Source organism: Chiloscyllium plagiosum, unplaced genomic scaffold (assembly GCF_037043375.1).
Source record: "Chiloscyllium plagiosum isolate Xiang-an unplaced genomic scaffold, Cpla_swu_hap1 HiC_scaffold_14, whole genome shotgun sequence".
Lineage (NCBI taxonomy): Eukaryota > Metazoa > Chordata > Chondrichthyes > Orectolobiformes > Hemiscylliidae > Chiloscyllium > Chiloscyllium plagiosum.
This window is the reverse complement of record NW_028270152.1, coordinates 72879110-72903753: the sequence shown is the minus strand read 5'-3', so window position 1 is coordinate 72903753 and position 24644 is coordinate 72879110. Positions and strand designations below refer to the sequence as shown.

Below are 24644 nucleotides of genomic sequence, written 5' to 3'. Positions count from 1 at the left end.
TGAGTGTGAGAAAGTGTGTGTGTGTGTGTTGAGTGCAGAGTGTCTTAAGTCTGTGAGGGGGTGCATGTGTGGGAGTCTGTGTGTCTATAAGGGTGTGTGTGGGTGTCTGTGTGCGCGTCTGTGTGTATTTGTGTCCGTGTGCATGTGAGAGTGTGTGTGTGTGTAGGAATATCTATGTGTGTATGTGTAGTGCAATGGTGATCACCTGTAATGTGACATGAACCCAAGGTCTCGGTTGAGGCCCTCCCTATGGGTACCGAACTTAGCTATCAGCCTCTGTTCAGCCACTTTCCTCTGCTGCCTGTCTCGAAGTCCACCTTGGAGGATGGTCACCCGAAGATCCGAGGCTGAATGTCCTGGACCACTGAAATGTTCCCCAACTGGGAGGGAACCCTCCTGTCTGTTGATTGTTGTGCGGTGCCCATTCATCCGTTGTCGTAGCCTTTGCTCAGTTTCCCCAATGTACCATGCCTCTGGGCATCCCTGCCTGCAACGTATAAGATAGACAATGTTGGCTGAGTCACATGAGTACCTGCCATGTACACGGTGGGAGGTGTTCTAAGCAAAGAGTGCAGTGATTAGCTGCACCAACTGTTCAACCAACTGTTAGACTGTTCAACCTGTGTCATCAGTTGTTTTTCCAAAGATGCAAACTTAATCTTTGAAAGAAGAGGTAGGAAAAGAAGCATGGCTGGATATGGAAGGAATAGGTATGATGTAAGAAATAATTTTCAATCGGAAGATGTAGAATCCATATGGCTGAGAATAGGAAATAACAAGAGGAAGAAGTCACTATTGGGAGTATTAATTAGGCTATAAAACTGTAGCTATACAGTAGGACTGAGAGTAAATCAAGAGGTAATAAGATCATGTTTAAGCAAAATGCAAAACATTAATTATGAGTGACGTTAATCTTTATGTAAATGAGGATAGTCAGATTATCAGGTAACCTTGAAGAAAAATTCAAGTATGTGTCTGGACAGTTTTCTAGATTCAGCCAGGGATCAGGCTATTTTGCATCTGGTGATATGTAATGTGGAAGTTTTATTAAATGATATCAGAGTAAAAGATCCTCTAGGAAAAAATGATCATAACACAATGAAAATTATCATTCAGTTTGAGAGGGAGGAATTTATGTTGTAAACAACTATGCTAAGCTTACATAAGGAGAATTACAAAGCAATAAGGGCAGAGCTAGCTGGAGTAACTGAGAAAGGAGTTTAACAGCACTTGAGAAAAAAATGGAAGATATTCTACAACTCATATCAATAAACTAGTGAGAAAGAAGGATTCTCGGAAATGGAATAAGGGAACCAGGATAAGTAAGGGCAGTTAATGCTATCATCAAATTGAAAGAAAAAAACATACATTGTGGCATAGATTAGTGCTAAACCAGAGGATTGGGAAAGCTTTAAAAACCAACAAAAAAATGACCAGAAAAAGAGACAGAGAAGATATAATTTTTGTACTATCAAGATTGACAGTGAGAGCTTCTTTAAATATCTAGAAAGGAAGAGCAAGGGCAGAGTGAACATTGACCCCTTAGAGAATGAGGCAGGTGAAATAATAATGAGGAACCAGGAAATGGCAGAGGAGTTGAATAAATATTTTGCATCCGTCTTCACAGGAGAAAGCACTAATTGCATTCCAAATTTACTAAATAATCAAGGAGCCAAATGAAGAGCAGAAATAAGTTTAATAATTATAAAATATACTAAGGCAGCAAATGGAATGCAAGAAGTAGCTGCAGTACACTGGTAGTAATCTTCCAAGAATCCACAGCTTTTGAAAAAGTCCCCGTGGATTAGAAAGCTGCCAAAGTACCATCTCTAAGTAAAAAGGGAGAAGACAAAAATTAGGTCAACTAATTTAGAATTTAGAAATGATCAAGCAGAGTCAGTATAGCTACATGAAGGGGAAATCATGCCTGAAAATTTTTTTAGAAATCTTTGAGAAAGTTACAAATAAGATAGCAGGAGAAGCAATGGATGTAATATATCTGATTTTCCAGTTGGTTCCACATGTTAGGCTACTTAAGATAAGAGCACACGGTGTTAGAAATGGCATATTAGTATGGATAGAGGATTGGCTACTAAAAGAAGATAGAGTGTTGGGATAAAGGGTGCATTTTTCAGATGGCAACCCATAACTAGTGGAGTGTCACAAGGGTTAGTACTGGTTCCACAATTATTTGCAATGTATAATAATAGTTTGAGTGAAGAAAGTTTATGTACAACAACCAAATTTACAGACAACACAAAAATAGTTGGGCAGACAAGTGGCAAGGATGCAGAAAGAGTTTACAAAAAGATACAGACAGGTTCTAAAGGGAATGGTCAAAAACTTATTGAAGCATAAGGAGGCTTGACAGAATAGATATGGAGAGGTTGTGTCTCCTTGCAGGAGAGCCAAGGACCAGAGGGCATAATCTCAGAATAATAGGTTGCCCATTTAAGATAGAGATGAAGAGAGTTTTCTCTCAAAATTTATGGAATTCTTTACCACAGATGTCTGTAGAGATGGGTCATTCAATCTGTTCAAGGCTGAGATATATTTAAACAGTAAGGGAATCAAGGATTATGAGGAAGAGGCAGGGACGTGGAATTGATGACCAACATTAGTCCATTTTCTGGTAGCAGGCTGAGTGTCAGATGAGGTCAATTTTTTGTGGTCTCAGTATTTTTCCCTGATTCATTGATACTGTTGCAATGGTGGGTGGGATTGTGCTTTCATGTTCTCGTGGGCAAAGCTGCCAGTCCTTGTACAGAACATTGGAACTTGTCCCTGTCACTAGAAATTGGTTAGAATGTGGCACCATAGTTTCTTTGGGAGCTCCTGTTTCTTGATGAAATCTAGACTGTGTGCCCTCCCCAAACCCTGACACTACTGACTATCAATATGGTGAATAACATCCTACAGTCTGTAAGCAAATGACCTTTCAATCTTCACCAGTTGATTATGGTTAATGCTATAAAACAAATCAGTTAGTAACATGTTCAAACTGTGACCAGTACTTCCAAGACATTTCCCTTTCATGTATACTCAGGTGCATACATCACTTATCAAGATCAGTTCAAAAGGTTCTATTCAGGTTGGCATGAATCCTATCTTCCAGTGTTACCTTTTTCATGAGTATATCTCCTATGCTGGGACCTCAGCCTGATCCTTACCTGCCTGTGCTTCAATTTCATGTATGATCTGAAATTCCCTAACTCCTTGTGTCAGTCCATGCTGCTGCTTGCACAGCTGTCTCACAGCCCTTTAACTATGTTTCACACAAGTATTATTTCATTTGCACAGAGCCTATTTCCTAGCTACCAGTCACAATGTCTCATAAGATCGTAGGAACAGGAGTAGCCATTCAGCCTTTGAGCCTATTCCACCATTCAGTAGGATCATGACATTCCTCACATCCACTCATCTGCATTTTCCCTGTAACCCTTGATTCCCCTATGGATCAAGAATCTATCTCAGTCTTAAGTACACACAAAGACTCTGCTTCCACTGACCACTTAAGTGGGATCTTATGAAAAGTTCTTTGAAAATCTAAATGCATCACAGCCACTTGTTATTCCTTTTCTTTTCTACTAGTTACATCCTCAAAAAAGATTCTAACACATGTAGTTCTCTTATAATGCCATAGTTCGGTTCCTATGCGATCTCGCTTTAGAAGAAAATCATGCAATGCCAGCACCATTTAAACTAACTGGGCCAGTATTGTGTTATAGCTAGTACAGGTAAGGAAAGCTCGTGTTCTACAAATATCGGTCTGAATTCAGTAATTGTGTTATAGCCAATTTGTGTTGTAGCAACATGTGCTTAGGAGAACCATCTGTTAAGCATAACTTACCTTTCATAAACCTATGCTGACTTTGGCCAATCCTGTTAATGCTTTCCAACTGTTCTGGTATCATGTTTTATTGTCATAGACTTGATTATGCTCTTGTGAAATAGGGATTTTGTTTTCTTTTGAATGTTAAAATGTTGGCATTGGATAGGAAGTAGTAGCCAAATTAAGTTTTTAAGAATAATTTTTTACGTTAAGAACATATTTCAAAGAATTTAGCAGCAAACCGTGCTCATGAAATATTGATAAAACATTTTCCCCACTACAAAAAGGTTTCATACAAACTCTGGTATAATTCTACACATTAAGAGATTTATAGATGATTAATGTTGGCATAAGCATGTTTCAGGAAGTATTGTTTGTGTACATGTCATGGGACATCTTTGGTAACATCATTAGATAAATTGCAAACAATCGTGAGAAAAAATAATGTCTCCTTGGTTCCAAACCATTAACTAATCTAGTTACTTAATGCTGATAAGTGGAAAAAAAATGATTTTTCATGTGAAACCTTTCATTTCAGTTTGAAATGTTTAATGAGATAATGCTGATAATAGTGAAGATATTTAATATATACAGAATTAATTGCCTCTTTTCGGCCTCTAATACATTCTGATGTTAACTATAGTTTTTTTTTCCTGTAGTTCTCATTCTCATTTTCATGTCAACTTTGTTTTTATGTTTGGACTTTCAGGATCTCAGTAATAAGGATCTGAAGCGAGATCTCTACATAGTTGCTCATGTGATACGAATAGGTAAACCCTTGATATTTAACAATAGACTGTTATGAGCTTGAATATGAATTCATTCACATGCTATCAGACAAGGCGGACAGGTTTTCAATTTCCACTCGGAATAAGACTCTGACATAGAAAATACAGCCCAGAAACCAAGCATCATTATTATTCTGAAGTAATACATTCTGAATGTTATTGTGGATTATAATTGCTGAGGATCTGTAAAATACCATTGAAGTACCCGGTAAAGGGCCAGTTTCATGGGTGGATGATGGGAAGGCGAGACTTTAATATATTAATGGGGTGTTAAAGGCTGTAAAGCAAGGGCAATTGACTTACTGTGTGACCACATTCAGGCTTAGACATTTTGAAAAGAGCTTACACCTGTTGTGTTCAGGAAGCAAAGTGCTTCCATGCATGTGCAATTGGGGCCCTCATAATATAATAGTTGCAATTTTAAGGGACAAATGGGTATACCATCGTGCACAATAACTTTGGTCATGCTCTGGTTCCAATCAACAAGTAGTCTGAGCAAAAATACTTAAAGGAAACACTGCTGGTAACGGAGGGAAAAATACAAAAGGTTGTCTTAATCGTTTTTTATAGAGGTAGAATGACCTGAATAGTCTTCCCAGCTCCAGAAAAATACTGAACCATTACAAGCTCTGGTTCAGATCCCATTCCACCATCTCTCCCTCCCTACTATCTCCATTTCCAAATTTACAGTTTCTGAATCCATGTCAGGCTTTATTGTAAGAAGGGGCTTCCCTGTATTATGACATGCGCAATTAGGGTCATGCTTAGCAATAGTTTCATTATGTCTTTGCTTATAATAACGCACTCATTGAGCTGTCGGGCACAGGATGAAGAGCCCATAAATATCAAGTTTAAAAACATGATATGACAAGAGATAATAAGGAATTTCTTCTCTTAGAAAGCAGTGGACACTAAGCTATTGAATGCACTTGAGCTACTTTAGAAGGATATTTGATTGGCAGGAGAGTCATAGAATCATAGAGGTGTACAGCACAGAAACAGACCTTTCGGTCCAACTTATCCATGCTGACCAGATATCCGAAATTAATCGCATCCCATTTGTCAGCACTTGGCCCATATCCCTCTGAACCCTTCCTATTCATATAGTCATCCAAATGCCTTTCAAAGGTTGTAATTGTACCAGCCTCCACTACTCCCTTTGGCAGCTCATTCCGTAGACACACCACCCTGTGTGTGTAAAAGTTACCCCTTAGGTCCCTTTTAAATATTTCCCCTCTGACCTTACAGCTATGCCCCTTAGTTTTAGACTCCCCCACCCCAGGGAAAAGACCTTATCTGTTTACCTAATCCATGCCCCTCATGATTTTATGGACCTCTTTTAGGTCACCACTCAGCCTCCAACACTCCAGGAAAAATATCCCTAGCCAATTCAGCCTCTCCCTATAGCTCAAAACCTCCAACCCTGGCAACATCCTTATAAACCTTTTCTAAATGCTTTTAAGTTTCACAACATCTTTCATTTAGCAGGGAGAACAGAATTGTACACAATATTCCTAAAGTGGCCTAACCAATGTCACACACAGCCACAGCTTGACCTCCCAACTCCTATACTCAATGCACTGACTGATAAAGGCAAGCATACAAAATGCCTTCTTCACTATCGTATCTACCTGTGATTCCATTTTCAAGGAACAATGAACCTGCACTCCAAGGTCTCTTTATTCAGCAACATTTCCCAGGACCTTACCATTAAGTGTATAAGTCCTACCCTGATTTGCCTTTACAAAATGCAACGTCTTATATTTATCGGTTTCTCCTCGGCCCATTGGTTCATCTGATCAAGATTCTGTTGTATTCTGAGGGAGCCTTCTTCGTTATCCACTACACCTCCAATTTTGGTGTCATCTGCAAATTTACAAACCATACCTCCTCAAATCATTTACATAAATGATGAAAAGCAATGAGCCCAACACTGATCCTTGTGGCACACCACTGGTCACAGGCCTCCAGTCTGAAAAGCAAGCCTCCACTATTACCCTCTGTCTTCTACCATTGAGTCAGTTCTGTATCCAACTGGCTAGTTCTACCCAATTCCATGTGTTCAAACTTTGCTAATCAGTCTACCATGAGGAACCTTGTCAAATGCCTGATTGATGTCCATGTAGATCATGTTCACCTCTCTCTCCTCATCAGTCCATTGCTTCTTCAAAAAAACTCAATCGTGTTAGTGAGACACGATTTCCCATGCATAAAGCCATGCTGACTATCCCAAATCAGTCCTTGCCTTTCCAAATATATGTAATCCTATCTCTTAGGATTACCTGCAACAACTTGCCCACCACCAATGTCAGGCTCACTGATATACAGTAAGCTTTTGCTTACCACCTTTCTTAAATAGTGGCACCATGTTAGCTAACCTCCAGTGTTCCAGCTCTACAGTCACCTGTGGTTATCGAGGATACAAATATCTCAGCAAAGGACCCAGCAATCACTTCCATAGAGTTATAGGGTACACCTGATCAGGTCCATCTTTATGCATTTTAAGATGTCCAGCACCACCACCTCTGAAATATGGACATTTTTCAAGAAGTTGATATTTATTTCTCCATGTTCTCTATCTTCCATGTCCTTCTCAACAGTAACCACTCATGCAAAATACTTGTTTAGTATCTTCCCCACCTCCCACAGTTCCACACATAGGCAGACTTGCTAATCTTTAGGGGGCTCTATTCTCTCCCTAATTACCCTTTTGTCCTTAATGTATTTGTAGAATCCTTTTGGATTCTCCTTAATCCTATTTGCCACAGCTGCTTCATGTCTTTTTTTTCCCCTCCCGATTTCCCTCTTAAGTATACTGCTATTGCCTTTATATTCTTTTATGGAGTCACTCGATCTCTATTGTCTACACCTGACATATGCTTCCCTCTTATTCTTGACCAAATCCTCAATTTCGCTATTCATCCAGCATTGCTTACACCTACTAGCCTTGCCCTTGACCCTAACAGGAACATACTGTCTCTGGACTCTCTTTATCTCTTTTTTGAAGGCTTCACATTTTCCAGTTGTCCATTTACCTGTGAACAAATGCCCCAATCAACCTTTGAAAGTTCTTGCCTAATTGTGTCAAAATTGTCCTTCCTGCAACTTGGAGCTTCAACTTTTGGACCTGTTTTAAAACTAATAGAATTATGGTCACTGGCCCCAAAGTGCACCCCCATTGACACCTCAGTTGCCCACCCTGCTTTTTTCCCTCAAGAGTAGGTCAAGTTTTGCACCTTTTCTGGTAGGTACATCAACATATTGAATCAGAAAATGTTGTTGTATACACTTAACAGATTGCTTTCCATCCAAGCCCTTAACAGTATGGCAGTCTCAGTCTGTGTTTGGCAAGTTAAAATCCCCTGCCACAACCACTCTATTATTCTCAATTTCCTGCTAATGTTTTGATGGGGAGTTCTATAGTACAATCTCAATGAGGTGATCCCTTTCTTATTTCTCAGTTCCACCCAAATAACTTCCCTGGACATATTGCCAGGAATATCCTCCCTAAGTGCAGTTGTAATGTTATCTCTAATCAAAAAAAGCCACCCCATCTCCTCTCGCACCCCTTTCTATGCTTCTTATTACATCTATACCCTGGAACATTAAGCTGCCAGTCCTGTCCATCCCTGAGTCATGTCTCTATAATCACTATGGTAGCCTAGTCCCATGTTCTCAACAATGCCCTGAATTCATCTGCCTTATCTGTTAGGCCTCTTGCATTGAAATAAATGCAGTTTAATTGATCAGTCCTACCTCATTCTCTGCCTTGTCCCTGCCTGCCCTGGCTGTTTGATTTGCCCCGTTTCCTAACTATACCGGTCTCAGACTGATCTCTTTCCTCATTATCTCCCCAGTTCCACCCACAAAGTTTAAATCCTTCCGAGCAGCTGTAGCGAATCTCCCCACCAGTACATTAGTCCCCTTCCAATTCAGGTACGATCTGTTCTCTTTATACAGGTCATTTCTACCCCAGAAGAGATTCCAATGATCCAAAGATGTGAACCCTTTTTCCCTGCACCAGCTCCTCAGCCACACATTCATCTGTTCTATCCTCCTATTCTTACCCTTACTAGTTCGTAACACTGGGAGTAATCCAAATATTACTACCCTCAAGGACCTCCTTTTTAAATTCTTGTCTAGCTTCCTGTTTTCTATGTTGTTAGTTCCAATGTATACAGTGACCTCCTGCTGGTCCCTCTCCCTTTTGAGAATATTCTGCACCCCATCTGAGATAGCCTTGATCCTGGCACCAGAGAAGCAGCACACCATTCTGATGTCTTGCTGTCGGCCACAGAAACATCTGTCTATGCCTCTGACTAGAGAGTCCCCTATCACAATCAATCGCTTGGAACCTGGCATGTCCCTAGTTACATTAGAGTCAGTCTCAGTACCAGAAATCTGGCTCCCAGTGCTACATTCCCCTGTGAGTCCATCACCCCCTACATTTTCCAATACTTGTTTGAGTTGGGGATAACCACAGGAGACTCCTGCATTACCTGCTTCCCTCTCCTACCTTTTCTGGAGGTAACCTGACTGTGCCTTGAGTTTATCTCCCTTCCTACAACTGCCATCCATCACACCCCGTAGCTCCTGTAAATTCCTCATTGTCTCTAACTGCTGCTCCATCCAATCCATGAGATCCAATCGGATTCACAACCACACTTGCTGCAGATATAATCATCAGTAACATGGAAGCTCTCCCTAATCTTCCACATCTGACAGGAAGAGCACATCACTCTACTAAATGTACCATAACAATCTGCAGACCCAGAAAATAGCACAAACTTAGTACCTATGTTTTTGTATTTTTAAACTTTAATCAAGTGGCAGATCTCAATAAAACATATAATTGATAAAGAACCCACTCTACTCACTATTGTAGATTTACTAAAAAAGAGTAAGGTTACACTTTAAAACCGCCACCCTGCTGTGAGCTCCTCTCACAGGATTATCCAAGGTCAGCTGTGAATTTCACTATTTGTTAACTTTTCTTAGACATATTCCAATGTACTGAGATACTTGAAACTGCAGAGGCAGTTAGCTGTGCAGGTTACCGCTGGGTCAGAGAGCTGTTGTTAAGGAGAGCTTTAACTTTCCAAATATTGACTGGAAATTGAGTAGTTTAGACGGGTCAGTTTTTGTCCAAAGTGTACAGGAGGATTTTTTGACGCAGTATGTACATAGACCAACAATAGGTTAGATTACATTGGATTTGGTACTGGTAATGAACCAGGCCAGGGGTTAGATTTGGAGCTAAGTGAGCACTTTGGTGATAGTGACCACAATTCGGTTATGTTTACTTTAGCGATGGAAACGGACAGGTATATACCACAGGAGAAAGTGAGGACTGCAGATGCTAGAGATCAGAGCTGAAAAATGTGTTGCTGGAAAAGCGCAGCAGGTCAGGCAGGAGAATCGACGTTTCGGGCATAAGCCCTTGTTCAGGACAAGCGTTACAGCTGGGGGGAAAGGCAATTATCATGTGATTAGGCAAGATTTAGGATGGATAGGATGGGGAAGGAAACTAGAGGGGATGGGCAGAATTGAAATGTGGTGCTTATTCAAGGAACAGCTACTGCGTGTCTTTGATAAGTATGTACCTGTCAGGCAGGGAAGAAGTGGTCGAGCAAGAGAACCGTGGTTTACTAAAGAATTTGAATCTCTTGGCAAGAGGAAGAAGGAGGCTTATGTAAAGGTGAAACATGAAAGCCCAGTTAGGTCACTTGAGAGTTACAAGGAAGGACCTAAAGGGAGAGCTAAGAAGACCCAGGAGGGAACATAAGAAGTCTTTGGCAGGTGGAATCAAGGAAAACACTAAAGCTTTCTATATGTATATCAGGAATAAAGGATTGACTAGAGTAAGATTTGGGCCAGTCAACAATAGTAGTGGAAAGCTGTGTGTGGAGTCCGAGGAGAGATGCTAAATGAATATTTTTCATTAGTATTCACAGAGGAAAAAGACAATATTGTCGAGGAGAATACTGAGCTACAGACTATTAGACTACACAGGATTGAGGTTCATAAGGAGGTGGTGTTAGCAATTTTGGAAAGTGTGAAAATAGGCAAGTCCCCTGGGATGGATGGAATTTATCCTAGAATTCTCTGGGAAGCCAGGGGAGAGATTGCAGATCCTATGGCTTTGATCTTTATGTCATCATTGTCTGCAAGAATAGTTCCAGAAGTCTGGGGAATAGCAAATGTTGTCCCTTTGTTCAAGAAGGGAAGTAGAGACAACCCTGGTAGTTATAGACCAGTGAGCCTTACTTTTGCTGTGGGCAAAGTTTTAGAAAAGATTATAAGAGATAGGATTTCTAATCATCTAGAAAGGAATAATTTGATTAGGGATAGTCAACACGGTTCAAATGAAGGGTAGGTCGTTCATCACAAACCTTATTGAGTTCTTTCAGAAGGTGATCAAACAGATGGATGAGGGTAAAGCGGTTGATGTGGTGTATATGGATTTCAGTAAAGCATTTGATAAGGTTCCCCATGGTAGGCTAGTGCAGAAAATACAGAGGCATGGGATTGAGGGTGATTTAGCAGTTTGGATCAGAGATTGGCTAGCTGTAAGAAGACAAAGGTTGATGGTTGATGGGAAATGTTCATTCTGGAGTTCAGATACTAGTGGAGTACTGCAAGGTTCTGTTTTGGGGCCACTGTTGTTTGTAATTTTTATAAATGACCTGGATGAGGGCACAGAAGGATTGTTTAGTAAATTTTGAAGATGGCACTAAGGCCAGTGGAGTTGTGGACAATGCGGGTTGTTGCAGGTTACAGAGGGACATAGATAAGCTGCAGAGCTGGGCTGAGAGGTTGCAAATGGAGTTTAATGCGGAAAAGTATGAGGTGATTTCACTTTGGAAGGAGCAACAGGAATACAGAATTCTGGGCTGATACTAAAATTCTTGGTAGTGTAGATGAGCAGAGAGATCGCGCTATCCATGTGCATAGCTCCCTGAAAGTTGCCACCCAGGTTGATAGAGTTATTAAGAATGTGTACAGTGTGTTAGCTTTTATTGGTAGAGGGATTGAGTTTCGGAGCCATGAGGCCATGTTGCAGCTGTACAAAACTCTGGTGCGGCCGCACTTGGAGTATTATGTACAGTTCTGGTCGCCATCATATAGGAAGGATGTGGAAACATTGAAAAGGGTGCAGAAGAGATTTGCTAGTATTTTGCCTATTATGGAAGGAAGGTCTTATGAGGAAAGACTGAGGGACTTGAGGCTGTTTTTGTTGGAGCAAAGAAGGTTGAGAGGTGATTTAATAAAAGCATACAAGATGATCAGAAGGTTAGATAAAGCGGACAGTGAGAGCCTTTTTCTTCAGATAGTGATGGCTAGCACAAGGGGACATAGCTTTAAATTGAGGGGTGATAAATGTAGGACAGATATAGTAAGGGCATGGAATGCCCTGCCTGCAACAATAGTGGACTCGCCAACATTAAGGGCATTTAAATGATCATTGGATAAACATATGGATGATAATGGAGTAGTGTAGTCAAGTGGCCAACTTCTGTTTGTATTTCTTATAGATTTATGTTCATCTATTCCTGTGTTCTTGTAAGGTCGGATGTTATCGAATGACTCGAAGAAAGGCCCTCCTCATGTGCAGTATCGGCGCCCATACGGTTGTGCAGTGCTGAGTATGATGGACGCTTTATCGTCAATTGCTGAACTTCGAGAGGAAAAGGATTTTGTGCTGAAAGTTTACACGTAAGTGACGTATGTTCAATGTTACTAAGAGATTGATTTACAGGCTGCAGTCTCCCAGAAATTTACAGGGTTCTAGATGTGGTTAGGAATGTGTATATTGTAATGCACAGGGTATCACAGTAATGTGGGACAGTTTTAATGGATCAAAAGGCTTTTTCTTCTCTGTAATGTTTGTTTACAGGCAGATATAATTCTGCTGAGTTATTTCACATGCTGTTATTCAATTTTCTTTAGATATTTACCATTTGTCCAAGTTGGGACCAGCATTTTTCCTTGAGCAAGTACTGGTGGTCTACCTTCTTGAAGTGCTGCAGCACATGTGAAAAGGAGTTCAAGGATTCGAAAGTAACAGCAGTGATAAAGAGAAACAATATAGTTCCAAGTTACTTGGTGTGTGACTTGAAAGGGAGCTTGCAGGTCGTGATATGCCCACCTTGTTGTTCCTATTGTTCTTCTGAATGTGGAGGTGCTATTGAAGGAGGTTTGTTGAGTTGGTGCAGCACACTTTCTATATATCTTTCTGTAAGAAGTGAGATTTTACTTCTAAGTGTTGGATTGTCATATACCTGAATTGCAAGCAGTAGACTACTTTTTAAAAATGTAAACATGTGTCCAAACCCCTGGTAGGGTTTGGGCATCTCTGGCAAAACCAGAGATTTATTGCTCGTCCCTAATTGTCATGAGAGCAGTTAACAATCAACCACATTGCTGTGGAAGTAGGGTTACACGTAGGCTAGACTAGGCGAGGATGTTAGATTTCGTTTCCCAAAGACATTAGTGAATCACATGAGTTTTTACTATAATAGATAGTAGTTACATGGTCGTCATTAGGTTAGCTTTTAATTCCAGATTTTTATCAGGCTTGATATTCACCATTTACCATGAGGGGAAGGCAGTGGCAAAATGTTAAAGTCACTGGACTGGACTAGGAACCCAGAATAATATTCTGAAGATGTAGGTTTGAATCTCACCATGGCAGATGGTGAAATTTGAATTCAGTACAAATCTGGAATTAAAAGCTACCCTAATTACAATTATGGAACCATTGTTGATTATCATTAAAAATCCAACTGGTTCACTATTGTCCTTTAGGGAAGTAAATCTGACATCTGAGCTGGTCAACATGTGACTGCATCTACAGCAGTGCGACTGACTCTTAACTGCCCTCTTGAATTGCCTAGCAATTAAAAGGCAATTAGGGCTGGGTAATAGTGGTGACCTTAACAGTGACACCCATATCCCATGAGCAAATTTTTTTAAAAACTGCCCTTCGCAGGTCAATGACAAACTGCAACTTGAAAATCCAGATGTCTTTTGCTAGGTAGCCCAAGAGTACCCGGTGTCGGCTTGTTTCATACAAATAACAAATTCAGTTTCTCCAACTGTTATAAGACTTTGCATAATCAATTAGTGAACACCACTGTGTTCATTTTTGACCTTTGAACTATGAAAAAGTTTCTCTTCAATACAGCAGTGTCCAAACTTCTCTTTTTCCCAGTTTACATTCCAAAACAAATATGTAGTCTGGTGTGCCAAACCGCGTAAGGAGCAAATGATAGACACAAGTAAGCAAGAGATTATTCATTTTCTGATTTCACTTCGTCTGAGATTGAGCATACTGTTTTACTGGCATCGTCCAGTAGATTCCCAGAATAGTTTATGACTGTTTGTGTGATGCCTGCGCATACTGTTTACAGTGAAAACACGTTCAAATTGGAAACTAGTCAACCATCTCCATCAGTCAGTTAGAAACTGATGAATAAACCTCACAGGTGCATTTAGGTGTGCACATTGAACCCTATTTTTCTCATATGGTGGCTTAGTGGGAATTCCACCAAACCAGCAGATACGGTCTAAATGATTGTTGTGATTGACCTTAAGAAATGTTGTTAAAATTCTTTATTGTTGTACTGAGTGTTCAACACTAAACAGATTTACAGTGCTGAGATAAACAAAAATTATCAGGCTCTCTTCTACTGAACATGCAGGTGGCTCACTCTCCGTATGACTAAATTTTCACACTGATCTCCAAAGATGAGGGATTTTTTGGATCTTACTGATGTCTGTATTCTCTCTCTGAAGTGTTTCACTGATACCTCTACCTTTCTCTCAGTATTTCTTTCTCTCTGTCTCGCTCTCTTTCATTCTCTCTGTCCTCTTCTGTCTCTCTCCCTCTCGCTATCTCTATGTCCGAAGGATTTCTTAACCTCTATCCCTCTATGTGCTGAGGAGTGTACCAATTTATTTCTTTCCTTCTCTCTCTCTGACTGAGGTGGTTCATTGATCCTCTCTCTGAGGGCTGTTGCCAATCTCTCCATTTCACTGTGGAAGGGTTTTATCGATCTCTTTCTCTCTCTCTCTTTCTCACTCCCCTTACATTAAGAAGGGGTGAATGCACAAGATTATGGCTTTGAGGAAAAGCCATAGGTACTGATTTTTTTGCTTTCAGGTGTTAACTGGCTATGTATTATTATTAACAATCTATTATCAACATCATTTTTTTTATTTCCCATAATGTTGTAGATTTTACCAGGTTACTCAGTGGTAAATATAGGATCTCAATCATGTAAATATCAGGGGAACTGAAAACAATTAAGTTGTGCAACAAGACCTGTCTAATGATCTGCACAACCTATCATGGTAGTACATTATATTAAAATTCTGTATGTGTGGAGATATGTGCAATTAAATAAGTACATCAATATTTCTGACGACACTCCTGAGTGCCAAACCATGTTTTTTCCATCAGTGAAGTAATGGGATTGTTCATTACAGCAAGTGTTTCTTATTTTATTAAAATAATAGTTACTGGAAGTAGACATTCACCTAAACTAGCAGCCAGCTTGATTCAATAAGAAAAGTTAAATATTTTTAAAACCAGCAGTTTCACAATTTATTTGATATATTTAACTTATTTAGGAAAAAAATATGAAATAAATGCCTGGAACTACAATTACTAGAGATATTTTTACTTGTAATAAACCTTTATGCCTCTTTTGTGCTCAGTAAGTATACAAAATTAGTTATATCTGTCTTCACATCCTCTTCCAATCCCAGTGGAAAATTATGATGTCTTTTTGTGAAATACTGGCATTGGGATAGAAAACGAATCTTTTGTTTTTCCCAGAGTGCTGAACATGCTTTAGGAATCTCAATGAAAGGACTTGAAAATATATTGTTGCCAGAGGAAGGTGGCATAAAAGCATTCAAAGATCTTGGACAGCTACACTAAATTTTACACTAGCATGAAAACAAATTAGATTAGATTCCCTTCGGCCCAACAAGTCCACACCAACCCTCCATAGAGTAACCCACCCAGACCCATCTCCCTCTGACTAATGCACCTAACACCATGGACAATTTTGCATGGCCAATTCACCTGACCTGCACATCTTTGGATTGTGGGAGGAAACCAGAGCACCCAGAGGAATCGCACACAGACACAGGGAGAATGTGCAAACTGCACACAGACAGTCGCCCAAGGCTGGAATGGAACCTGGGACCCTGGTGCTGCGAGGCAGCAATGCTAATCACTGAGCCATTGTGCCGCCTCAATCTTAGAGGATAAACTGGCAAGTAACAAAAAGGATAGGAAGAGCTTTATTAATTATATAAAAAGTGTGAAAGCGAACATAGGTTCCATAGCTTCACAGGATTTGATTAAACAATTTGGCAATAGTTAAGGCACATTCAATTTTGGCTTTTTGTTTCAAAAGAGAATGGAAATATGAAAATAAGGAAATGTTGCTAAAACAATACAGGGCACTAGCCAGACCACATATAGAATACTGTGAATGTTTTTGTTCTCTTTTTCTAAGAAAAGACATTCTGACACTGAAGTCAATCTACAGAAGGTTCACTAGATTGATACTGTGCATGAAAGGATTTTATGAGGAAAGATTTGGCCTGCATGCACTACCATTTAGGAAAATTGAAACTTACAAGATTCTTAGGGGGTAGATGCGGAGCGGAAATCTTAAAAGTAAAAATTTTTTTGATGGAAACTTATTTGATGGGTGGCATGGTGGCTCAATGATTAGCACTGCTGCCTCACAGCACCAAGGTCCCAGGTTCGATTCCAACCTCGTGTCTGCGTGGGTTTCCTCCAGGTACTCTGGTTTCCTCCCACAATCTAAAGATGTGCAGGTCAGGTGAATTGGCCATGCTAAATTGCCCATAGTGTTAGGTACATTAGTCAGAGGGAAATAGCTCTGGGTGGGTTACTCTTCAGAGGGTTGGTGTGGACTGGTAGGGCTGAAGGCCTGTTTCCACACTGTAGGGAATCTAAAAATAAACTATAACTTCAGGAGCTACTTTCTGATATAAATAAGATGGGCATCCATTTGGATGAGCAGAAGCAGAATTTCTGACTGCTTGTTGGTTTGAAGCGGCTAATTTGAGACTGTGGAGATTGTCATTTTAAAAATCCCAATCATGATACCCATTTGACTGGAATGAAAGTATCAAACGACAGAGATGTTTAAAGGAGTTTCAAAACTGATAAATCTGTTGATAAAAAGTACTATCAAATTGTAGCAAAGTGGAAAAATTGATGAGGCATAAAGTACACTTGAGGAAGCCATAATATGTTGAAGGAAGCCATCAATATTTACACCAGGAAGCTTTATTGTAGCAGTGAAGATGCACCACCATTTTCAGAATGTAAATTTCTCAAAATAGGCACAGATAAGTTCAGTTTTAATGGCATCACATTTGCCAAAATTGGTAATATATGTATGGGATCCACTTTAGGTCAAGCCCTTGCAAACATTTTTGTCGATTTCCTCAAGAAATATGTTTTTGATGGAATGGGTTCTAACCCCCAAAACAACCACCAACTGCACCTCCATAGACACCTGCCCACCTGCATCCATCCATACCCCTGGCCGTCTGACACAAATCTACTCCCCAAACCCGACTACACCCTCTACCCACTAATCCATTTGACATCCCATGACTATACGCCTCATCCCCTGCATGGACCGACCCTGACAGAAACCCACTTACCCACCTGATCTACTCTAACCTGTCATCCACTTCCCTCCCAACTACCTGCCGCCTTGCCAACTTATCACCTTACAACCACTGCCTCAGCTGTCACCCTCGCCCACTTCTCATCCTATCTCTTTCCCACTTATCTCACCCTGCCTTATCCATATTCATTCACTAGAGATCATTAAATAACATTTAATGGTAAATGTAGAAAATAGGTGCAGTAGTAAGCTATTCTTCCCTTCAGGCATGCTCTGCATTCAGTGTGATCATGGCTGATCGTCCAACTCAGTGCCCTGTTCCCACTTTCTCCCCAGACATTTGGTCCCTTTCGCCCTAAAATCTATATCTACCTCCTTCTTGAAAAGATTCAATGTTTTGGCTTCAAGACTTCTACTGAATTCCACTCTTAGTTATTTGTAATTAACTTTTTAAGAAATGTTATTATTAGTTTAGATTAGATTCCCTATAGTGTGGAAGCAGGCCCTTCGGTCCATCAAGTCCACACCGACCCTCCGAAGAGCATCCCACCCAGACCCATTCCCGTACCCTATATTTACTCCTGACTAATGCACCTAATACTATGGGCAATTGAGCATCTCATCTGCACATCTTTGGATTGTGGGAGGAAACCGGAGCACCCGGAGGAAACCCATATAGATACAGGGAGTATGTGCAAATTCCACACAGGCAGTCGCCCAAGGCGAGAATCGAACTTGGGTCCCTGGTGCTGTAAGGCAGCAGTGGTAACCACTGAGTCCCTTTAGCAATTTCCATACTGTAAGTAATCTAATGCTCCTTTAGAAAAGGTTAAGACTCAAACAAAATGAAAAAATAGACAAACCCTCCTCAATGACCTCCCTTTCTACAGCTGTGATACTATCCTTGATCAGCAATGCCACTCCTCCACCTCTTTTATCTTTAACTTTTTTCCTTAGCCATGGACTTTTCCTTCTTTTAGACAGTCTTTCTTCATTTCTGGAAAATACTTTAGTTGGGAACAATTAAGTATCTCCTTAACGTCTGTCGCTGTTCATCAAGTGCCCTACCTTGTAGCCTTCCACCCAGTCCACTAGGGACAGATCTGTCCTCATGCTTGCATTTAATTATAGAATGCTAGTGTGGGACTCCAGTTTTTCACCCTCATAACTGAATGTGAAATTACAGAAGTCTAGATGATTCTTTATGTCAAGCTCATTATTTAATCTCACCTCCAAGAAACAATCTTGAATACATTCTATGACCTCTGCCTCGAGGCTACATTTGCTAATTTGATTAATTCAGTCTACATGAATATCTAAATCACTCAAGATTATTGCTATATCATTCATGCAACTTCTTTCCTTATACTGTGCCCCACTGTTTGGGGTCATATAGCTTACTCCCACCAGGGACTTCTTTCCCTTGTTATTACTTATTTCAACCCACACTGATTCTACATTAGTATCTCTAGTGCTGAAATAATTTCTCACTACAGCACTGATCTCTTCATTTATGAACAAAGCTACATCACCTCAGCTATGATTTTCTAATTTCGATGCAAATTCCCCACCCCGCTATTTAGTTTAATGCCCTATCAAGAGCCTGGTTATGTGATTCACTAGGACTCTTGTCTCAGCATGATTCAGATGGAGCCCATCCTATGGAAGCAGACCTCTCCTTCCCAGTATGACACCATAAATTCAAAGCCGTTTCTTCCATGCCAATCTTAAGCCATGCATTTACCTATTAAATCTTATAGACCCTGTACTAATTAGTTCATGGCTCAGGTAGTAATTCAGAGATTGTTACTTTTTAGATTCTGCTTTAATTTACACAGCTGCTCTATTCTCTTAGCAGAACCTTTTTGCTCTTTCTGCCAAAATCATTGGTACCTACGTGGAGTACGACAACTGGATATTTCCTCCCTCTGCAACTTCCTCTGAAGCTCAGATAAGATATTCTGAACCCACACACAAGGCAGGCAACATAACCTTTGAGAACTGAATCCTGATCGCAAAGAAGTGCCTATTCTCCTGACTATACTAGCCCTGACTATAATTACATTTCTCTTTTCTGCCACCTCTAGAATGGCTCTCTACACCACCGTATTATGATTAGTTTGCTCATCCCTCCTACAGTCCCCACTCTCGTCCACACAGGGAGGAAGAAACTCAATTGCTGGACAAGGGCTGAGGCTCCTGCAGCACCACCTCCTGGACCCTCTTACTGAATTCGAGGTGGTTAATCTGAGGGATTTGATTCCCTCCTGAAACACAGTGTCCAGGTAACTTCCAGGTAATACTTCTTCCAAATGAATCCAGGAATTTGCAGGTGCCTTAATTACTGAGGAATTAATTGAGGAACAAGAAACCTCTCTGTCAAAAGTTAGCTATACCTACTGAATCCAACAAAGCTACCTCCAACTATTCAACTACAGAATTCTGACTTCAAATTTTCAACCCCTTCACATGGATAGAGAAATCTTTAAACAAAAAAGTAATGGCTTGCACAATAATGGACTAAATTAATTTTCATCTTTATCAGAACATATTATCTCTATCTTCTTTTATTTTGTATCTGTATTTTATTTACTGAATGTATGACATTACCTTGCACAAATGGACATTCGAAAGATCTAAAAGGAGGCTAAATGATGATTCATAGGAAGTTCACAGCTCATTGGCCAAACTTAAAAAATGACAGGTCATTGTGACACAGTTAGTTAAAAGCAATTGATAAACTGTGACACATTGGTCCCTAATGGAATGAAACTAGGAAGTTAGTAATAGGAAATAATAACACGGCAGAGACCTTGATCAAGTATTTTCATGTCTATCTTCACAGCTGTAAACATTTAAAAAATCCCAAGAATGGGAGAAAATTAAGAAGGTAAAGGGATGGATGAGCTTTAATAGTCATAAGCACTAGAGGTAACATACTGAGTAAAATAATGAGACTAAAGACTGGCTATTCCTATGCAGAGATAGTGGATACTTCCAAACTCCCTAAAATGTGCAAAGGTCCCTGTCCCACTGCTATATAAGCATGGCAGAGAGGGGTCTATCCCAGACTATTAGTCAGGCAAGCTGCTTTCTCCTAGATGTGTTGCTGAGTCGCTTGTCAGATGTTGGAGCTGCATCGTCCAAGTAGACAGTAATCCAACACACTTCTATCTGATGGTTTATAGATGTGAACAGGCTTTGGAGCTGAGTAACTTGCTCTCAGCTTCAGCCCTATCCTCCCAACTAAATCATTTAAATGGCTGATCCATTTCAGTTTCTGTTCAATGGTAAGGACGTTGATAGTGTTCAGTGACGTGAATGCCATTTAATGTCAAGAGAAGATGACTAGATTCTCCCAGATTGGAGATGGACTTTGCATGGCACTTTCATGGCATAAAATTTACTTGTCTGTTATCAGCTCAAGCCTTAATGTTGTCCAGATCTTACCGCACATGCACACTTTAGCATCAAGGGAGTTGAGGATAATGCTGAAGATTATGCAATGAACAGAATACTCATTTATGATGGAAGGAAGATGAAGTAGGTGAAAATGGTTAGGCCTAGGGCACTACCTGAGGAAGTTCTGTAGCAAGATGACTGACCTCCAACTGACTCAATAGTTTTCCTTTGTGCTGTTGCAGGAAAGATAAACTGGTTTTCTTCAGATTAACAATGAGCTTTGACTGCAGAGAACAGAGACTGTAGGGATTCTATGAGAGATTGTTTCTGAGCTGAGAAAGATCAATGCACTTCTCTCTCTTTGTAATTTGTTCTCAGCTCCGAGCTGTTCAGTTACCTAAGAACCAAGCACACAGTTGTTGGCAGCACAAAAAGGTATCCATCATTGAAAACTGGTTACCAGTCCATTGTTCAATCAGTTTCTTGTTGCCTGCAAATGTTGGCTGCAACTCATACCCCAATTACTGATTGCTTAAACATTTGTTTACATGATGCCTGGCATGTGTCAGCTTACTTATTTCTAAACTCTGCCAGTTTTTCAAACACTGTTTCTTTTTTAAAATAGCACCTTCTTCTTTCAGTCCACAGTTTAAAAAAAAAACACAAAATGAAAAGACACGATTCTTACTCTGTCGACAGTTTGCTAATAATTGAGAGCAAGTGGCTGCGCTGGATCTGTCCTGCTTTGTGTGGACAGAATGTACCAGGGCACTTTTCCACATTGCTGAATTAAATGTCAGTATAATACCTGCGCTGGAACAGCTTCGCTATTCATTGTATCCAGTATGCTCACCATGTTGCTGACTGACACCAAAGCCGACACTCTAGAGATGCCATTCAATGTCTCCAATAAACCAAAACTTACAAAAATCTATATACTATATTTTACCGATACTGGCAGTGGATGTACAGTTTTAGGAGGAAATTCCCTTGGAAAGCTGGGCTCCTGAGCACACTACTGCATGGGAACACCTGTTTAGGTGTGATTTAACATTTTCTGTATCTTTTCTTAATGTTCTCTCCAGTGTATGCAACACATGATGCAGTCTGTATTTTAAAGTGTAGGCCAACAATCCATGAAAAATACAACATGCTTTGTCAAGAAGTAAAGATAAACTCTTGAAATACTGGATGGAGGTGGACATTCAAAGAATACTTGGATAACATTCTCCCCGTGTCTGCGTGGGTTTCCTCCGGGTGCTCCGGTTTCCTCCCACAAGTCGCAAAGATGTGCAGGTCAGGTGAATTGGCCATGCTAAATTGCCCGTAGTGTTAGGTAAGGGGTAAATGTAGGTGTATGGGTGGGTTGCGCTTCGGCGGGTCGGTGTGGACTTGTTGGGCCGAAGGGCCTGTTTCCACAATGCAATGTAATGTAATGTAACATTTATTGGTAAGACAGCTATACTGGCACAACCTACATTCATGAACAAAATTCAATGGAAAGCTTACTGAATGTGTGGCAGTGTGCATATATTAAAATTGAGATATACATGTCAGTGAAAATAAAATTGGAAAAAGCATCTCACTTAACTGCACTATGTCTCTGCCAGGTCTTTGAAAGAACTGTCTAATTTAATCATGCACCCAATATTTTTCCCTCCACACTATAAATTAGTTCACTTGAAATAGGTGATCAATTGACTCTTGAAAGTGCCAATGGAATCTGAACCCACTATCTTTTCTATCATAACAGCCAGTGTTAAAAATGCTTTATTTTATCCTTAGCTATTGTAAATTGTTTTAAATCTATGAATTTTTGCTACTGTTCTGATTGCTAATCAGACACGATTTCCTTCAAAATATTTATGCTGGTTATCCCTTATTAACCAATATTTCTCGAAGTGACAATTAATTTTGTAATTAACAATTTTCACTAGCACTTTTGCTATAACTCACTTTAAAAAGATTAGGAACAGAGTAGACCACTTGGACCCATGTTTCTGTTATATCATTCAATGAGATTATGACTGTCCTGTGACATGACTTGCACATCCGTCTGAACAAAGTGAGACCACATCCCTTATGGGACAAGTTACTGGTATGCCTGGGGCTTAATCTAACTTGGTAGAGGCATGTGAATCAGGTATAATACTAGACAGAAAACAAAGGAGTGCAAATAACTGGGACAGACATGGCATTACAGTTGGAAATAGTAGGGGATTAGGTGGGGTCAGTCTAAAATGGAATGCTCGAAGGTCTAATTTAGGGCTACTTTAAATACATGAATACGATGAGTGTGCTAAGTAGGTTAGTGAATTCTCAGCTTGATAGTGTGTAGAAATATATTGTTGCTACATAGCTGCATAAACGGATGAAATTCAAAAAACTTATGAAAAATTCATGCACTTCAGGCTAACTGCAATGTAGAACACAGCATAAATTGGTAATGAGGTTACTAAACAGTTCAGTCTCATCTTGGGAATCATGGGACTGTGTTTCACCTTAGCAGTATTGGTACGTTTAGAAATAAGAACTGGCATAACTTACATTCATGAACAAAATTTAATGGAAAGCTTATTGTGTGTGTGAGACTGTGTGTGTATATTAAAATTGAGATATATTGGGAAGTAGTTAGGGAATACATATGTTGATCCTTCAGATAGGGTAAAAAGTTGAGCTAACAGCAAGTGTCTTTCAAGGCATTGGGTTTTAAAAACCTGAAAGAACATTTATAAAACATCGTATGCTTGACTGTTAATGATGCTAAATCTTATTCTGGATCTATGCATTGATGCATCACTATGTACTTTCAAATTAATGGATTTGAAAACATGTACTATATTTGAAGCCTCAACAAAACAAAAAGCAAAATGAGACTATTGACAAAATTAAGGTTGGCAGTTTTTGTTAAACTGAGAAGAATGCTCAAAAAAGAAAACAAATATGACTTCTGCCTCAAAGTATCCCTGATGAGGTCAAGCATACACCTCGGATGAGAGATTTTGAGGGGTGGGGGGTGGAAGGGGTGGTGTGTGGTGTTGAGTATCTGTTTGCTAATGCTGTTGGGAAGGATTTAAGAACAGAGGTTGATGAGAGGCTCCGCAGATGGACAGATAGGGGGAAAACAAGGGTGGAAACAAAAGATAGAAGAATGAAAAGCAAAACAGAAGGCAAAATAAACAAGGGCAAAAAACCAGTAGGGCCATGCTGCAAAACAAAGATAAGATGACTGACAATGTTAAAAAGACAAGTCTAAAGGAATTGTATCTTAATTCACCATATGGTACATGGATTAACAGCACAAATAGATATACATGGTTATGATACAGTTGACATTATGTAGACATGGCTGCAGGGTGACCAAGGATGGGAAATGAACATTGAATATTTAGGAAGATCAGACAAATAGAGAAAGGAGGTGACATTGTTAGTAAAGGAGTAAAATCAATGCAACACTAATAAAGGATATTGGCTCAGAAGATCGTGATATGAAGTCTGTGAAGGTGGAGATATGAAACATTAAAGGTCAGAAAGTGTTGGTAGGCCTTATCCGTTTGCTCTCAACAGGAGCAGAGATGAAAGGCAAGGCATTAAATAGGAGATTATACACAGGTGCAATAAGTGTACAAGTAATCATGGGTGATTTTAATCTACATAAACATTTGACAAGCCAGACTGGAAATAATACTGCAGAGGAAGATTTTCTTGAAGGTACATTTTTTGGACTAATATTTTGAGAAACCAACCAAACAGCAAGGTCTCCTACTCTGAGTAGTATGCAATGAGAAAGGATTAATGAATAATATGTTGCGAGGTTCACTGGGGAAAAATGACTATAAAATGATAGAATTATTCATCAAGATGGACAGTGAAGAAGTTGAACTCTAAACTAGGGAGCTGAATCTAAAGGGAATTGTAAGGGCAGTGATAGAT

General features: G+C 39.9%; 1 protein-coding gene across 4 annotated transcripts in view; it reads left to right on the top strand.

The window, feature by feature from the left end:
• Nucleotides 1-24644, top strand: part of dock3 (dedicator of cytokinesis 3) — a 980202-nt gene that overhangs the window by 535164 nt on the left and 420394 nt on the right. For all 4 annotated transcript variants that reach the window (XM_043708482.2, XM_043708483.2, XM_043708484.2 and 1 more), the window contains exons 11-12: nucleotides 4542-4602; nucleotides 12189-12336. In XM_043708482.2, the coding sequence (XP_043564417.1) occupies nucleotides 4542-4602; nucleotides 12189-12336 (209 nt within the window). The remainder of the gene's footprint in view (nucleotides 1-4541; nucleotides 4603-12188; nucleotides 12337-24644) is intronic.